At 44.6% G+C, this 14,555-nt stretch overlaps 1 protein-coding gene across 3 annotated transcripts in view; it reads left to right on the top strand.

Moving 5' to 3' along the window:
* The window catches only part of LOC115140432 (C-1-tetrahydrofolate synthase, cytoplasmic-like), a 58,324-nt gene that overhangs the window by 21,458 nt on the left and 22,311 nt on the right, over positions 1 to 14,555 (top strand). For all 3 annotated transcript variants that reach the window (XM_065026440.1, XM_029678764.2, XM_065026441.1), the window contains exons 12-20: positions 3,027 to 3,200; positions 3,430 to 3,566; positions 4,013 to 4,059; positions 4,147 to 4,254; positions 10,508 to 10,582; positions 10,917 to 11,003; positions 12,785 to 12,919; positions 13,112 to 13,180; positions 14,492 to 14,535. In XM_065026440.1, coding sequence (XP_064882512.1) covers positions 3,027 to 3,200; positions 3,430 to 3,566; positions 4,013 to 4,059; positions 4,147 to 4,254; positions 10,508 to 10,582; positions 10,917 to 11,003; positions 12,785 to 12,919; positions 13,112 to 13,180; positions 14,492 to 14,535 — 876 coding nt within the window. The remainder of the gene's footprint in view (positions 1 to 3,026; positions 3,201 to 3,429; positions 3,567 to 4,012; positions 4,060 to 4,146; positions 4,255 to 10,507; positions 10,583 to 10,916; positions 11,004 to 12,784; positions 12,920 to 13,111; positions 13,181 to 14,491; positions 14,536 to 14,555) is intronic.

The following is a 14,555-nucleotide window of genomic DNA, read 5'->3' as shown; positions in this document are numbered from 1 at the left end:
GATAATCAGTAAATGAAATGATAAATCAATCGATCAGTCAGCCATTTAGTCAGTCAGTCAGCCAGCCAATACAGCCAATACAGTTACAGTGCCTTGCGAAAGTATTCGCCCCCATTGAACTTTGCGACTTTTTGCCACATTTCAGGCTTCAAACATAAAGATATAAAACTGTATTTTTTTGTGAAGAATCAACAACAAGTGGGACACAATCATGAAGTGGAACGACATTTATTGGATATTTCAAACTTTTTTAACAAATCAAAAACTGAAAAATTGGGCGTGCAAAATTATTCAGCCCCCTTACATTTTACATTTTACATTTAAGTCATTTAGCAGACGCTCTTATCCAGAGCGACTTACAAATTGGTGCATTCACCTTATGACATCCAGTGGAACAGCCACTTTACAATAGTGCATCTAAATCTTTTAAGGGGGGTGAGAAGGATTACTTTATCCTATCCTAGGTATTCCTTAAAGAGGTGGGGTTTCAGGTGTCTCCGGAAGGTGGTGATTGACTCCGCTGTCCTGGCGTCGTGAGGGAGTTTGTTCCACCATTGGGGGGCCAGAGCAGCGAACAGTTTTGACTGGGCTGAGCGGGAACTGTACTTCCTCAGTGGTAGGGAGGCGAGCAGGCCAGAGGTGGATGAACGCAGTGCCCTTGTTTGGGTGTAGGGCCTGATCAGAGCCTGGAGGTACTGAGGTGCCGTTCCCCTCACAGCTCCGTAGGCAAGCACCATGGTCTTGTAGCGGATGCGAGCTTCAACTGGAAGCCAGTGGAGAGAGCGGAGGAGCGGGGTGACGTGAGAGAACTTGGGAAGGTTGAACACCAGACGGGCTGCGGCGTTCTGGATGAGTTGTAGGGGTTTAATGGCACAGGCAGGGAGCCCAGCCAACAGCGAGTTGCAGTAATCCAGACGGGAGATGACAAGTGCCTGGATTAGGACCTGCGCCGCTTCCTGTGTGAGGCAGGGTCGTACTCTGCGGATGTTGTAGAGCATGAACCTACAGGAACGGGCCACCGCCTTGATGTTATTTGAGAACGACAGGGTGTTGTCCAGGATCACGCCAAGGTTCTTAGCGCTCTGGGAGGAGGACACAATGGAGTTGTCAACCGTGATGGCGAGATCATGGAACGGGCAGTCCTTCCCCGGGAGGAAGAGCAGCTGTACAGGCTTCCTTATTTTCACTCTGCCAGACATGCAGAGATGCGATTCGCCACCTGGTCATCAGAAGGGGGAAAGGAGAAGATTAATTGTGTGTCGTCTGCATAGCAATGATAGGAGAGACCATGTGAGGTTATGACAGAGCCAAGTGACTTGGTGTATAGCGAGAATAGGAGAGGGCCTAGAACAGAGCCCTGGGGGACACCAGTGGTGAGAGCACGTGGTGAGGAGACAGATTCTCGCCTTAATTAAGTTAATACTTTGTAGCGCCACCTTTTGCTGCGATTACAGCTGTAAGTCGCTTGGGATATGTCTCTATCAGTTTTGCACATCGAGAGACTGAAATTTTTTCCCATTCCTCCTTGCAAAACAGCTCGAGCTCAGTGAGGTTGGATGGAGAGCATTTGTGAACAGCAGTTTTCAGTTCTTTCCACAGATTCTCGATTGGATTCAGGTCTGGACTTTGACTTGGCCATTCTAACACCTGGATATGTTTATTTTTGAACCATTCTATTGTAGATTTTGCTTTATGTTTTGGATCATTGTCTTGTTGGAAGACAAATCTCCGTCCCAGTCTCAGGTCTTTTGCAGACTCCATCAGGTTTTCTTCCAGAATGGTCCTGTATTTGGCTCCATCCATCTTCCCATCAATTTTAACCATCTTCACTGTCCCTGCTGAAGAAAAGCAGGCCCAAACCATGATGCTGCCACCACCATGTTTGACAGTGGGGATGGTGTGTTCAGGGTGATGCGCTGTGTTGCTTTTACGCCAAACATAACGTTTTGCATTGTTGCCAAAAAGTTCAATTTTGGTTTCATCTGACCAGAGCACCTTCTTCCACATGTTTGGTGTGTCACCCAGGTGGCTTGTGGCAAACTTTAAACGACTCTTTTTATGGATATCTTTAAGAAATGGCTTTCTTCTTGCCACTCTTCCATAAAGGCCAGATTTGTGCAATATACGACTGATTGTTGTCCTATGGACAGAGTCTCCCACCTCAGCTGTAGATCTCTGCAGTTCATCCAGAGTGATCATGGGCCTCTTGGCTGCATCTCTGATCAGTCTTCTCCTTGTATGAGCTGAAAGTTTAGAGGGACGGCCAGGTCTTGGTAGATTTGCAGTGGTCTGATACTCCTTCCATTTCAATATTATCGCTTGCACAATGCTCCTTGGGATGTTTAAAGCTTGGGAAATATTTTTGTATCCAAATCCGGCTTTAAACTTCTTCACAACAGTATCTCGGACCTGCCTGGTGTGTTCCTTGTTCTTCATGATGCTCTCTGCGCTTTTAACGGACCTCTGAGACTATCACAGTGCAGGTGCATTTATACGGAGACTTGATTACACACAGGTGGATTGTATTTGTCATCATTAGTCATTTATGTCAACATTGGATCATTCAGAGATCCTCACTGAACGTCTGGAGAGAGTTTGCTGCACTGAAAGTAAAGGGGCTGAATAATTTTGCACGCCCAATTTTTCAGTTTTTGATTTGTTAAAAAAGTTTGAAATATCCAATAAATGTTGTTCCACTTCATCATTGTGTCCCACTTGTTGTTGATTCTTCACAAAAAAATACGGTTTTATATCTTTATGTTTGAAGCCTGAAATGTGGCAAAAGGTCGCAAAGTTTAAGGGGGCCGAATACTTTCGCAAGGCACTGTATATTTTAACATTGCTCCTACATTATCAATTTGACAATAAGTAAGGGTCATGTCCTAACTGTAGTGGCCATAAGGACACAACCACATTATTAAAGAGAATGGGGAGAATTGGCATCACTGTAGGCCTACATCAGGATGATGTCATTTATGAGATCAAAGAAGCTCTCTACATGCTGTAGCTAGTGTGACCTTTTTCAGTGACGCCGCGATCGCACACTCCTTCACGCCAAAGACAATTGGCCGTCTGGCCCGGGAGGTTGGCCTCTTCTCAGAGGAGGTGGAGCCCTACGGGACGACCCGAGCCAAAGTTCGTCTGGAGGCCTTGAACCGCCTCAAGACACAGCCTAATGGGAAATACTTGGTGGTCACAGGGTAAGGGTAGTAAAACTTGAAAGACTGGGCCCAATGGGACAGTATGCAATACTCTAGGTCACATCACATACCGATATGCAGTATGTGTACCAATTAACATTGGCACGGAAAGTTCATTATGAGCCTGTATGGGATATGCCCTGGCCTCTGTGCGCGGAAATGGCAAATGTTTTATGGCAAATGGCACAGCATCGTATCTGTGCCAAGTCTTTTGACTTCCTCCTTGCAGGATCACACCCACACCACTGGGTGAGGGAACGACAACCACCACCCTGGGGTTGGCACAGGCCCTAGGAGCACACCTTCATGTCAACAGTTTTGCCTGTGTGCGCCATCCCAGCCGAGGCTCCAACTTTGGGGTGAAAGGTGAGTTTTTTTAACAAAACATACTGCTTGGTGTTTCTGTCTTTGAAATTATTTTGCCACTGGATTACCCAGTTGTTAATTTGTTTAAAAAAATATATCAATCCAACTAATTCATCTGACAAATCACAAGCCTTTAACTGACGAATCAAAATAATCACAAGCAAGCATACTCAGTTGCTGTTGTGTAGTCTCATACACATGCAAAAATCTTCCACATATAAAAAGCACATTATTTATGCAAAACTTAACGTGACCACGTGTTTCTCAAGCTAAGTTTCGGCCCTCAAAGTGTACTCTGTATACCCCTTTTCATAAAGTTTTATTTATGGATTTGTAAATTGTTTGTCAAATGATTTATTAATAATTACTCCATTATTTGTAAAGATAGTTATACACACATGTTTAAACGATTATAAAACGGTACTTTGTTTATAACTTCTATGTAGTTGGTGCTGTTGGAGGTGGTTATTGCCAAGTCATTCCTATGGAAGAGGTAAGCACTTTCTACTCCTCCTTTAGATACATCAATGTTCACATTTGAGTGCAGTCTTTTTAATCTGTTCTACCTCACTGATTCCAGGTCAGTCTCCACCTCACCAGTGACACACAAGCTGTCATGGCAGCCAGTAGCCTGGTGGTGGACACTGTCAATGCACGTGTGTTATGCGAGTCAACACAGTCAGATAAGGTAATAAAAAACATCATATTAGTCCCAATATTATTTGGTCTCTCTATTTCAAAACCTATTTCAATTGTTCTTTACTTTGTTTACTAGGAAAGTATGTGGTATGTGTGCTTTCTGTTATTTCCAAGCCAAAACTTGCAAAACTGCATTATTTAAAATTGTATGTAAAAGCCTCTTTACATTACTCACACTAAAAACAAAAGGGATTCATTATAGAATGTTTTACTTTATTATAAAATTTTCTTCAAAATTTATTCACACCTCTTAACCTTTTACACCTTTTGTTATGTTACAACGTGGGATTAAAATGTATTTAATTATAACTTTTTTGTCAATGATCCACACACAATATGTCTTGTGAAAGTGGAAAGAAATATATACAAATTAAAACATATTTAATGAAAAATACATCTTGATTAGATAAGTATTCAACCCCCTGAGTCAATACATGTAAGAATCTCATTTTGCAGCTATAACAGCTGTGAGTGTTTTGGGGTAAGTCTCTAAGAGCTTTGCATACCTGGATTGTACAATATTTGCCCATTATTCTTCTCAAAATTCTTCCATCTCTGTCAAACTGGTTGTTGATCATTGCCAGATAGCCATTTGTAAGCCAATTTACAGTACCAGTCAGAAGTTTTCGAAAACCTACTCATTCCATTTTTTAATATTTTTTTTACTCTTTTCGACATTGTAGAATAATAGTGAAGACATCAAAACTATGAAATAACACACATGGAATCATGTGGTAACCAAAAAAGTATTAAACAAATAAAAATATATTTTATATTTGAGATTATTCAAAGTAGCCACCCTTTTTCTGTCACATTCGTAATAAGGACGGGACCCAGGCGCAGCTTGTGTTGAGTTCCACATCTTTATTTGAGTGAAACTTTCAAACAAAACAATAAACAAGCAACGAAACGTAACCTCAGTGGTGCTACAAGCACAAACACAAATAATATCCCACAAACACAGGTGGGAAAAATTGCTACCTAAATATGATCACCAATTAGAGGCAACGAAACCAGCTGCCTCTAATTGGGAACCAAACAAAACCCCAAGAGATATTGAACTAGAACATCCCCTAGTCACGTCTTGACCTACTACACCATAGTAAACCAAGGGCTCTCTATGGTCAGGGTATGACATTTCCTTGATCACAGTTTTGCACGGTCTTGGCATTCTTTCAATTTATTTGCAAACATTTTTTGCAGCATTACTTTAGTGCCTTATTGCTAACAGGATGCATGTTTTGAAAGACTGTTATTCTGTACAGGCTTCCTTATTTTCACTCTGTCCTTTAGGTTAGTATTGTGGAGTAACTATAATGTTGTTGATCCATCCTCAGATTACTCCTCTCACAGCCATTAAACTCTGTAACTGTTTTAAAGTCACCATTGGCCTCATGGTGAAATCCCTGATAGGTTTCCTTCGTCTATGGCAACTGAGTTAGGAATTGTATTGATACACCATCCAAAGTGTAATTGATAACGTCACCATACTCAAGATATTCAGTCTGCTTTTTTTTATTTTCACCCATCTACCAATAGGTGCCCTTTTTTTGCGAGGCTTTGGAAAACCTCCCTGGTCTTTGTGGTACAGAGATGAGTAATATTTCAAAAATCATGTTACCACTAATATTGCACACAGAGTGTCACGCCCTGGTCTAAGTATTTTGTGTTTTTCTTCATGTATTGGGTCAGGCCAGGGTGTGGCATGGAGTTTTTGTATTGTGGTGTGTTTTGTCTGGGGGTTTTGGTGTGTATGTTAGTGGGATTGTAGCTTAGTAGGGTGTTCTAGGAAAGTCTATGGCTGTCTGGAGTGGTTCTCAATCAGAGGCAGGTGGTTATCGTTGTCTCTGATTGGGAACCATATTTAGGCAGCCATATTCTTTGGTTGTATTGTGGGTGATTGTCCTTAGTGTCTTGATGTCCTTATTCTGTGGTAGTTTGCACCAGTTTAGGCTGTTTCGGTTTTCATTACGTTTATTGTTTTGTTGAGTTTGTATTTTGATTCGTGTTACGTTGTTTTATTAAACATGGATCGAAATCTACACGCTGCAGTTTGGTCCGACTCTCCTTCACCAATAGAAAACCGTTACAGAATCACCCACCACAAACGGACCAAGCAGCAGTCAACAGGCAGGAGCAGCCCAAAGAGGAGAAGCGCTATAAGGATTTCTGGACATGGGAGGAAATCCTAAACGGAGAAGGACCCTGGGCTCAGGCTGGAGAATATCGCCGCCCCAAGGAAGAACTGGAGGCGGTGAAAGCTGAGAGGCGCAGATATGAGGAGGCAGCACGGCGACGCGGACGTAAGCCTGAGAATCGGCCCCAAAAATGTATTGGGGGGGGGCTAAGGGAGAGTGTGGCAGAGTCAGGAGTCAGACCTGAGCCAACTCTCCCTGTTTATCGTGAGGAGACCAGAACCAGAGCCGGTGTTGGAGGTGAGCGAAACAGAGACTGTGAAGGAGTTAATGGGGAAATTGGAGGAGAGAGAAATGAGGGAGTTGGTGCTTTTTGCATGGAATTCGACCGACGGAACGTGTCGGGGATTTGATGGCACCTGGGTTAGCGCTCCATACTCGTCCTGAGGTGCGTGTTAGTCGGCTGGTGAAGTTGGTGCCAGCCTCACGCACCAGGCCTCCTGTGCACATCCCTAGTCTTGCACGTCCTGTGCCAACACTGCTCTCAAGATCTCCAGTACGCCTTCACGGTCTAGCCCATCCTGTGCCACCTCCACACTCTAGTCCTCCGGTAGCAGCTCCCCGCACCAGGCTTCCTGTGCGTGTCCTCGATCCAGTACCACCAGTTCCAGCACCAGGCCTTCAGTGCACCTCGCCTGTTCAGCGCAGCCAGAGCTGTCAGCCTGCATGAAGCATCCAGAGCTGTCAGTCTGCCCAGCGCTGCCAGTGCTACCAGTCTGCCCAGCGCCGCCAGTCTGCCCAGCGCCGCCAGTGCCCCCAGTCTGCCCAGCGTCGCCAGTCTGCCCAGCGTCGCCAGTCTGCCCAGCGTCGCCAGTCTGCCCAGCGTCGCCAGTCTGCCCAGCGTCGCCAGTGCTCCCAGTCTGCCCAGCGCCGCCAGTCTGCCCAGCGCCGCCAGTGCTCCCAGTCTGCCCAGCGTCGCCAGTCTGCCCAGCGTCGCCAGTCTGCCCAGCATCGCCAGTGCTCCCAGTCTGCCCAGCGCCGCCAGTCTGCCCAGCGCCGCCAGTCTGCCCAGCGCCGCCAGTGCTCCCAGTCTGCCCAGCGCCGCCAGTCTGCCCAGCGCCGCCAGTCTGCCCAGCGTCGCCAGTCTGTCAGGATCAGTTAGATCCACCAGTCAGCCAGGATCCACCAGTCTGCCAGGATCCGCCAGAAGTGCCAGTCGGCCAGGATCTGCCAGTAGCACCAGTCAGCCAGGATCCACCAGTCTGCCAGGATCCGCCAGAAGTGCCAGTCAGCCAGGATCCGCCAGTCAGCCAGGATCCGCCAGTCAGCCAGGATCCGCCAGTCAGCCAGGATCCGCCAGTCAGCCAGGATCCGCCAGTCAGCCAGGATCTGCCAGATATGCCAGTCAGCCAGGATCTTCCAGATCTGCCAGGATCTTCCAGATCTGCCAGTCAGCCAGGATCTTCCGGATCTGCCAGTCAGCCAGGATCTTCCGGATCTGCCAGTCAGCCAGGATCTTCCGGATCTGCCAGTCAGCCAGACTCTTCCGGATCTGCCAGTCAGCCAGACTCTTCCGGATCTGCCAGTCAGCCAGACTCTTCCGGATCTGCCAGTCAGCCAGACTCTTCCGGATCTGCCAGTCAGCCAGACTCTTCCGGATCTGCCAGACTCTTCCGGATCTGCCAGACTCTTCCGGATCTGCCAGACTCTTCCGGATCTGCCAGTCAGCCAGGATCTTCCGGATCTGCCAGTCAGCCAGGATCTGCCAGTAGCGCCAGTCAGCCAGGATCTGCCAGTCAGCCAGGATCTGCTGAGACCACCAGCCAGCCAGGATCTGGTAGATCTATCTACCTGCCTGAGCTTCCTCTCACTCCCGAGCTTCCTCTCACTCCCGAGCTTTCTCTCACTCCCGAGCTGTCCTTCAGTCCCGATCTGCTCCTCAGTCCAGTGGGGTTCTGGGTGAGGACTACTAGGCCATGGTCGGCGGCGAGGGTGGACTATCCAGGGACGCGAGGAGAGGGGACTAAGACATTTATTGAGTGGGGTCCACGTCCCGCGCCGGAACCGCCACCATGGACAGACGCCCACCCGGACCCTCCCTATTTGTTTTGAGGTGCGTTCGGGAGTCCGCACCTTAGGGGGGTTCTGTCACGCCCTGGTCTAAGTATTTTGTGTTTTTCTTCATGTATTGGGTCAGGCCAGGGTGTGGCATGGAGTTTTTGTATTGTGGTGTGTTTTGTCTGGAGGTTTTGGTGTGTATGTTAGTGGGATTGTAGCTTAGTAGGGTGTTCTAGGAAAGTCTATGGCTGTCTGGAGTGGTTCTCAGAGGCAGGTGGTTATCGTTGTCTCTGATTGGGAACCATATTTAGGCAGCCATATTCTTTGGTTGTATTGTGGGTGATTGTCCTTAGTGTCTTGATGTCCTTATTCTGTGGTAGTTTGCACCAGTTTAGGCTGTTTCGGTTTTCATTACGTTTATTGTTTTGTTGAGTTTGTATTTTGATTCGTGTTACGTTGTTTTATTAAACATGGATCGAAATCTACACGCTGCAGTTTGGTCCGACTCTCCTTCACCAATAGAAAACCGTTACACAGAGTGAGTCCATACACCTTATTATGTGACTGGTTAAGCAAATTTGTACTCCTGTACTTCTTTAGGCATGCCATAACAAAGGGGTTAAATACTTATTGACTCAAGTCATTTCAGTTTTAATGAATTATTCATTTGTACAAATTCAAAAAACTAAAATCCACTTTGACATTATATCAACGATGTTGCTCTTGCTGCGTGTGATTCCTTGATTCACCTCAGATGTACACAGACGACACCATTCTGTATACATCTGGCCCTTCTTTGGACACTGTGTTAACAAACCTCCAAACGAGCTTCAATGCCACAACACTCCTTCCGTGGCCTCCAACTGCTTTTAAATGCTAGTAAAACTAAATGCATGCTCTTCAACCAATTGCTGCCTGCCCGACTAGCATCACTACCTTGGACGGTTCTGACGGTTCTGACAACTACAAATACCTAGGCACAGCAGCGCCTCTTCAACCTCAGGAGGCTGAAGAAATTTGTCGTGTCAACAAAAACACACAAACCTTTACAGATGCACAATCGAGAGCATCTTGTCGGGCTGTATCACCGCCTGGTACGGCAACTTCTCCGCCCATAACCGTAAGGCTCTCCAGAGGGTAGTGAAGTCTGCACAGCGCATCACCGGGGGCAAATTACCTGCCCTCCAGTACACCTACACCACCCGATGTCACAGGAAGGCCAAAAAGATCATCAAGGACAACAACCACCCGAGCCACTGCCTGTTCACCCCGCTATCATCCAGAAGGTGAGGTCAGTACAGGTGCATCAAAGCTGGGACCAAGAGGCTGAAAAAAGGCTATTTCAAGGCCATCAGACTGTTAAACAGCCATCACTAACATTGAGTGGCTGCTGCCAACATACTGACTCAAATCTCTAGCCACTTTAATAATTAAAAATTGGATGTAGTAAATGTATCACTAGCCACTTTAAACAATGCCACTTTATATAATGTTTACATACCCTACATTACTCATCTTATGTATATACTGTACTCTACACCATCTACTGCATCCTGCTTACGCCGTTCGGCCATCGCTCATCCATATATTTTTATGTACATATTCTTATTCATTCCTTCACACTTCTGTGTGAAAGGTAGTTGTTGTGAAATTGTTAGGTAAGATTACTTGTTAGATATTACTGCATGGTTGGAACTAGAAGTACAAGCATTTCACTACACTCACATTAACATCTGCTAACCAATTTTATTTTATTTTATTTGTCTGGCTAGACTGTAAACTCTCCTTCCAGACTCATATTAATAAGCATCTCCAATCCAAAATTAAATCTAGAATCGGCTTCCTATTTTGCAACAAAGCCTCCTTCACTCACGCTGCCAAACAAATTGTGGAAAAAGTCACGGGGTGTGAATACTTACTGAAGGCACTATAGATTCGAGATGAGTAGCAGATTTGTAAAACCAAAATATATTGGAGGAGGAATGGCTGTTAATCAAGTTGTGTGTAATTCATGACAGGGTGCGATTTAATTTTACCATGCCCGTACAGGCTCTCTTTGATTGGCTGGTGCCACTGAGTGACGGTCACAGGAAGTTCTCCCTGTCCCAACTCAATAGGTTGAAGGCAAGTGGAATATCTTCCTCTCTTTATTGATGTGGTTATTACAAAGTATTGTTTTAAAGCAGACATCGCAAAGCAAATTTGTGTAAGGGGCCATTTCTGTAAAGAAAAATACTTACAGAAAATGTCAAGGGTGTAGACCATTGTCGAAAAAACAACGAAGGAATAGTGAATGTAGAAATGAATGTAAAGAGTTTAAATCTAATGTAGGGTTTAAAACGAATAGCAGCCGACAAATGGGCCGTGGGGGGACATGTTTAAAGGGCTCATTCTTTTTGTTGGGGGGGGGGTCTTGTCATTCTTGCAGATGATTGTTTGCCTTGTGATGTGTTTGTAGAGACTGGGTATAGAGAAACCAGAAACCCTGAAACCAGAGGAGATATACCGATTTATCCGTTTGGACATTGATCCAGAGACCAAGACGGTATGTCACTTATCATGAGGTGGAGCCTGGTCCCAGATCTGTTTATATTGTCTTGACAACTCCTATTGTTTGAGAATTTGCGTGACAATGATGATAGGAGTTGACAAGAACACACAAACAGATCTGGGACCAGGCTACATGAGGAGTACTAATGATTCCCTCATAAACATCCATTTACAAGTATTCTTCCTTCAGCGACTGTATACCGTGACATTTAGAATGTAACACACAGAGATACTGAATGTCTCTTAAAACAACTGTGAATAAGCATGCTTGACTAAAGATCAATGGATTCGGAGATAAGCTAGAAAAAAATGTGTTTAACCAGATACAATACTATTTCACAGTAAACAAATTGACAACAGACTTTCAGCACGCATACAGGGAAGGACACTCAACAAGCACGGCACACAAATGACTGACGATTGGCTGAGAGAAATTGATGATGAAATTATTGTGGAGGCTGTTAGACTTCATTGCAGCTTTTTACTTTATCAAGCATAGTCTGCTGCAGGAAAAACATATGTGTGATGGCTTTACACCCTCTGCTATAATGTGGATAAAGAGTTACTTGTCTAACAGAACACAGAGGGTGTACTTTAATGGAAGCCTCTCAAACATAATTCAATTAGAATCAGGAATTCCCCAGGGTAACTGTTTAGGTCCTTTGCTTTTTCAATCTTTACTAACAACATGCCACTGGCTTGGAGTAAGGCCAGAGTGTCTATGTATGTGGATGACTCAACACTTTACACATCAGCTAATACAGCGACTGAAATAACTGCAACATTTAACAAAGAGCTGCAGTTAGTTTTGGAATGGTTAGCAAGCAATAAGTTAGTCCTTAGTATTTCTAAAACTAAAAGCAATGTATTTGGGACAAATCATTCACTAACTCCTAAACCTCAACTACATCTCATAATGATTGTGGAAATTGAGCAATATGAGGTGGCTAAACTGCTTGGAGTAAACCTGGATTGTAAACTGTCATGGTCAAAACATATTGATACAACAGTAGCTAAGATGGGGAGAAGTCTGTCCATAGTGAAGCGCTGCTCTGCCTTCTTAACAACACTATCAACAAGGCAGGTCCTACAGACCCTGGATTTGTCGCACCTAGACTACTGTTCAGTAGTGTGGTCAGATGGAAAGTGGAAGAGAGATTGACTTCCTCATTACTTGTTTTTGTATGAGGTGATGACAAGCTGAAGGTACCGAGTTTTCTGTTTAAAATACTAGCACACAGCTCGGAGACCCATTCATACCCCACAAGAAATGCAACCGGAGGTCTCTTCACAGTCCCCAAGTTCAGATCAGACTATGGGAGGAGCACAGTACTACACAGAGCCATGACAACATGGAACTCTATTCCACATCAGGTAACTGATGCAAGCAGTAGAATCATAATTAAATAGCAGATAAAAATACACTATATGGAACAGTGGGGACTGTGAAGAAACGCAAACATTGGCACAGACACATGATAAGATATGCATGATAACATACTCACTATACACACACATGATAACATGCTCACTATACACACACGTCCACATGGATTTTGCGTTATAGATATGTGGTAGTGGAGTATGGGCCTGACGGCACACACTTAGTGTGTTGTGAATTCTGTAATGAATGTATTGTTTTTAGAATTGTATATATTCTTTCATTTGGCTGGACCCCGGGAAGAGTAGCTGCTGCCTTGGCAGGTAATGGGGATCCATAATAAATAAAAATAGGTATATTTGTAAGGTTCTATCTAATAAACTCCTTCCAAACAGCTGAGTGGATATGTGGCCAGTGAGATGATGGCGGTGTTGGCCCTCAGTACCAGTTTGGGAGACATGACGCGCCGCTTGGCCAGGATGGTGGTGGCCTACAGCCGCAAGGGGTGGCCTGTCACAACAGAGGACCTGGTCAGTGTGTGTGTGTGTGTGTGTGTTTGAAAAGAAGAGAAAGAGTTTACGATATGCGACGAACGTGTGTCCACTTATTGCGCTTGTTCTATATAATTTCCAATCATGGTGTGCAACAGGAGCGAGTGCTATTCTTATTGTTTCTGAGTGAATAACATGTTATTAGAGTCTCTTGCTGTGTTCATCCAACAGGGTATTAGTGGAGTGCTGGCCACATTGATGAGAGATGCTGTGAAGCCCAGTCTAATGCAGACCATGGAGGTAAGAGACCCAGAGACCCAGACCGATCTATGAGATAAATTTTTCGTATTAGACCCTTAAGCCTTTTGTGTGTGTGTGTGTGTGTGTGTGTGTGTGCACCCCAATGGTGGAACAAGCTTTCCCTTAATGTCACGACAGTGGAGTCCCTCTAAAAACATCTGAATCCCTACCTCTTTAAAGAGTATCCTAGTACAGTACTTTACACTCGTACCCATATACAGGTTCAAAATGACAGATTTGGGCAATGATAAATGGCTAAATTGGAATGCAGTGGCTATACAGTAACATGCTATAGATGATGTCAGAGCTTCGGCTTCACTTTGGGCCCCCCTACTTGGGCTCCCGAGTGGCGCAGCGGTCTAAGGAACTGTATCTCAGTGCTAGAGGAGTCCCTAGAGACACCCTGGTTTGAATCCAGGCTCTATCACAACCAGCCGTGATTGGGAGTCCCATAGGGCGGCGCACAATTGGACCAGCGCCATCCGGGTTTGGATGGTGTAGGACATCATTGTAAATAAGAATTTGTTCTTAACTGACTTGCCTGGTTAAATAAAGGTAAAACATTTAATAAAATACTCATTCCACGGTTTTTCTTTCTTTGGATTATCTTCTACATTGTACAATAATAGTGAAGACATCTAAACTATGAAATAGTGTTAAACAAATCAAAATATATTTTATATTTGAGATTATTTAAGGTAGCCACCCTTTGCCTTGATTACAGCTTTGCACACTCCTGGCATTCTCTCAACCTGCTTCATAGTCATCTGGAATGCATTTTAATGAACAGGTGTGCCTTTTTAAAAGTTAATTTGTGAAATGTCTTTCCTTCTTAATGCAAGAACAGCAGTCCATCATTACTTTAAGACATTAACTCTGAAGGATCATTAGAGTTAAAGTAACAGGCATGCATCAGCTGAAAATTTCTCAAGAACTTAAAGAACACCAATAAGAAAGACTTTCTTCATTAGTGCTGTCCTTTGGTCTGAGAGTCCAAATTTGCAAAAGAGCATCAAGCTCTATGATGAAACTGGCTCTCATGAGGACTATCATTTTTTTCAACAGGACAATGACTCAACAGGAAAGGAAGACCCAGAGTTAACTCTGGTGCAGAGGATGAGTTCATTAGAGTTAAAGTAACAGGCACATCTCAACATAATAATTTCTTAATATTGTTGTTGCTAAATGATTGAGGGTTAGGTTCTGTGTCTTAGGTTTTTTACTGTTGACTCTCTTCCCCTTCTCCACCCCCCACCTCTCTCTCTCTCTCTCTCTCTCTCTCTCTCTCTCTCTCTCTCTCTCTCTTTCTAGGGGACACCTGTGTTTGTTCACACCTGTCCATTGTCAGATATTGCAACGTTTGAGGACTGTCCAT

Source organism: Oncorhynchus nerka, linkage group LG13 (genome assembly GCF_034236695.1).
Source record: "Oncorhynchus nerka isolate Pitt River linkage group LG13, Oner_Uvic_2.0, whole genome shotgun sequence".
Classification (NCBI taxonomy): Eukaryota; Metazoa; Chordata; class Actinopteri; order Salmoniformes; family Salmonidae; genus Oncorhynchus; species Oncorhynchus nerka.
Note: the sequence above shows the minus strand (reverse complement) of the source record. Positions and strands in the feature narration are given on the sequence as shown.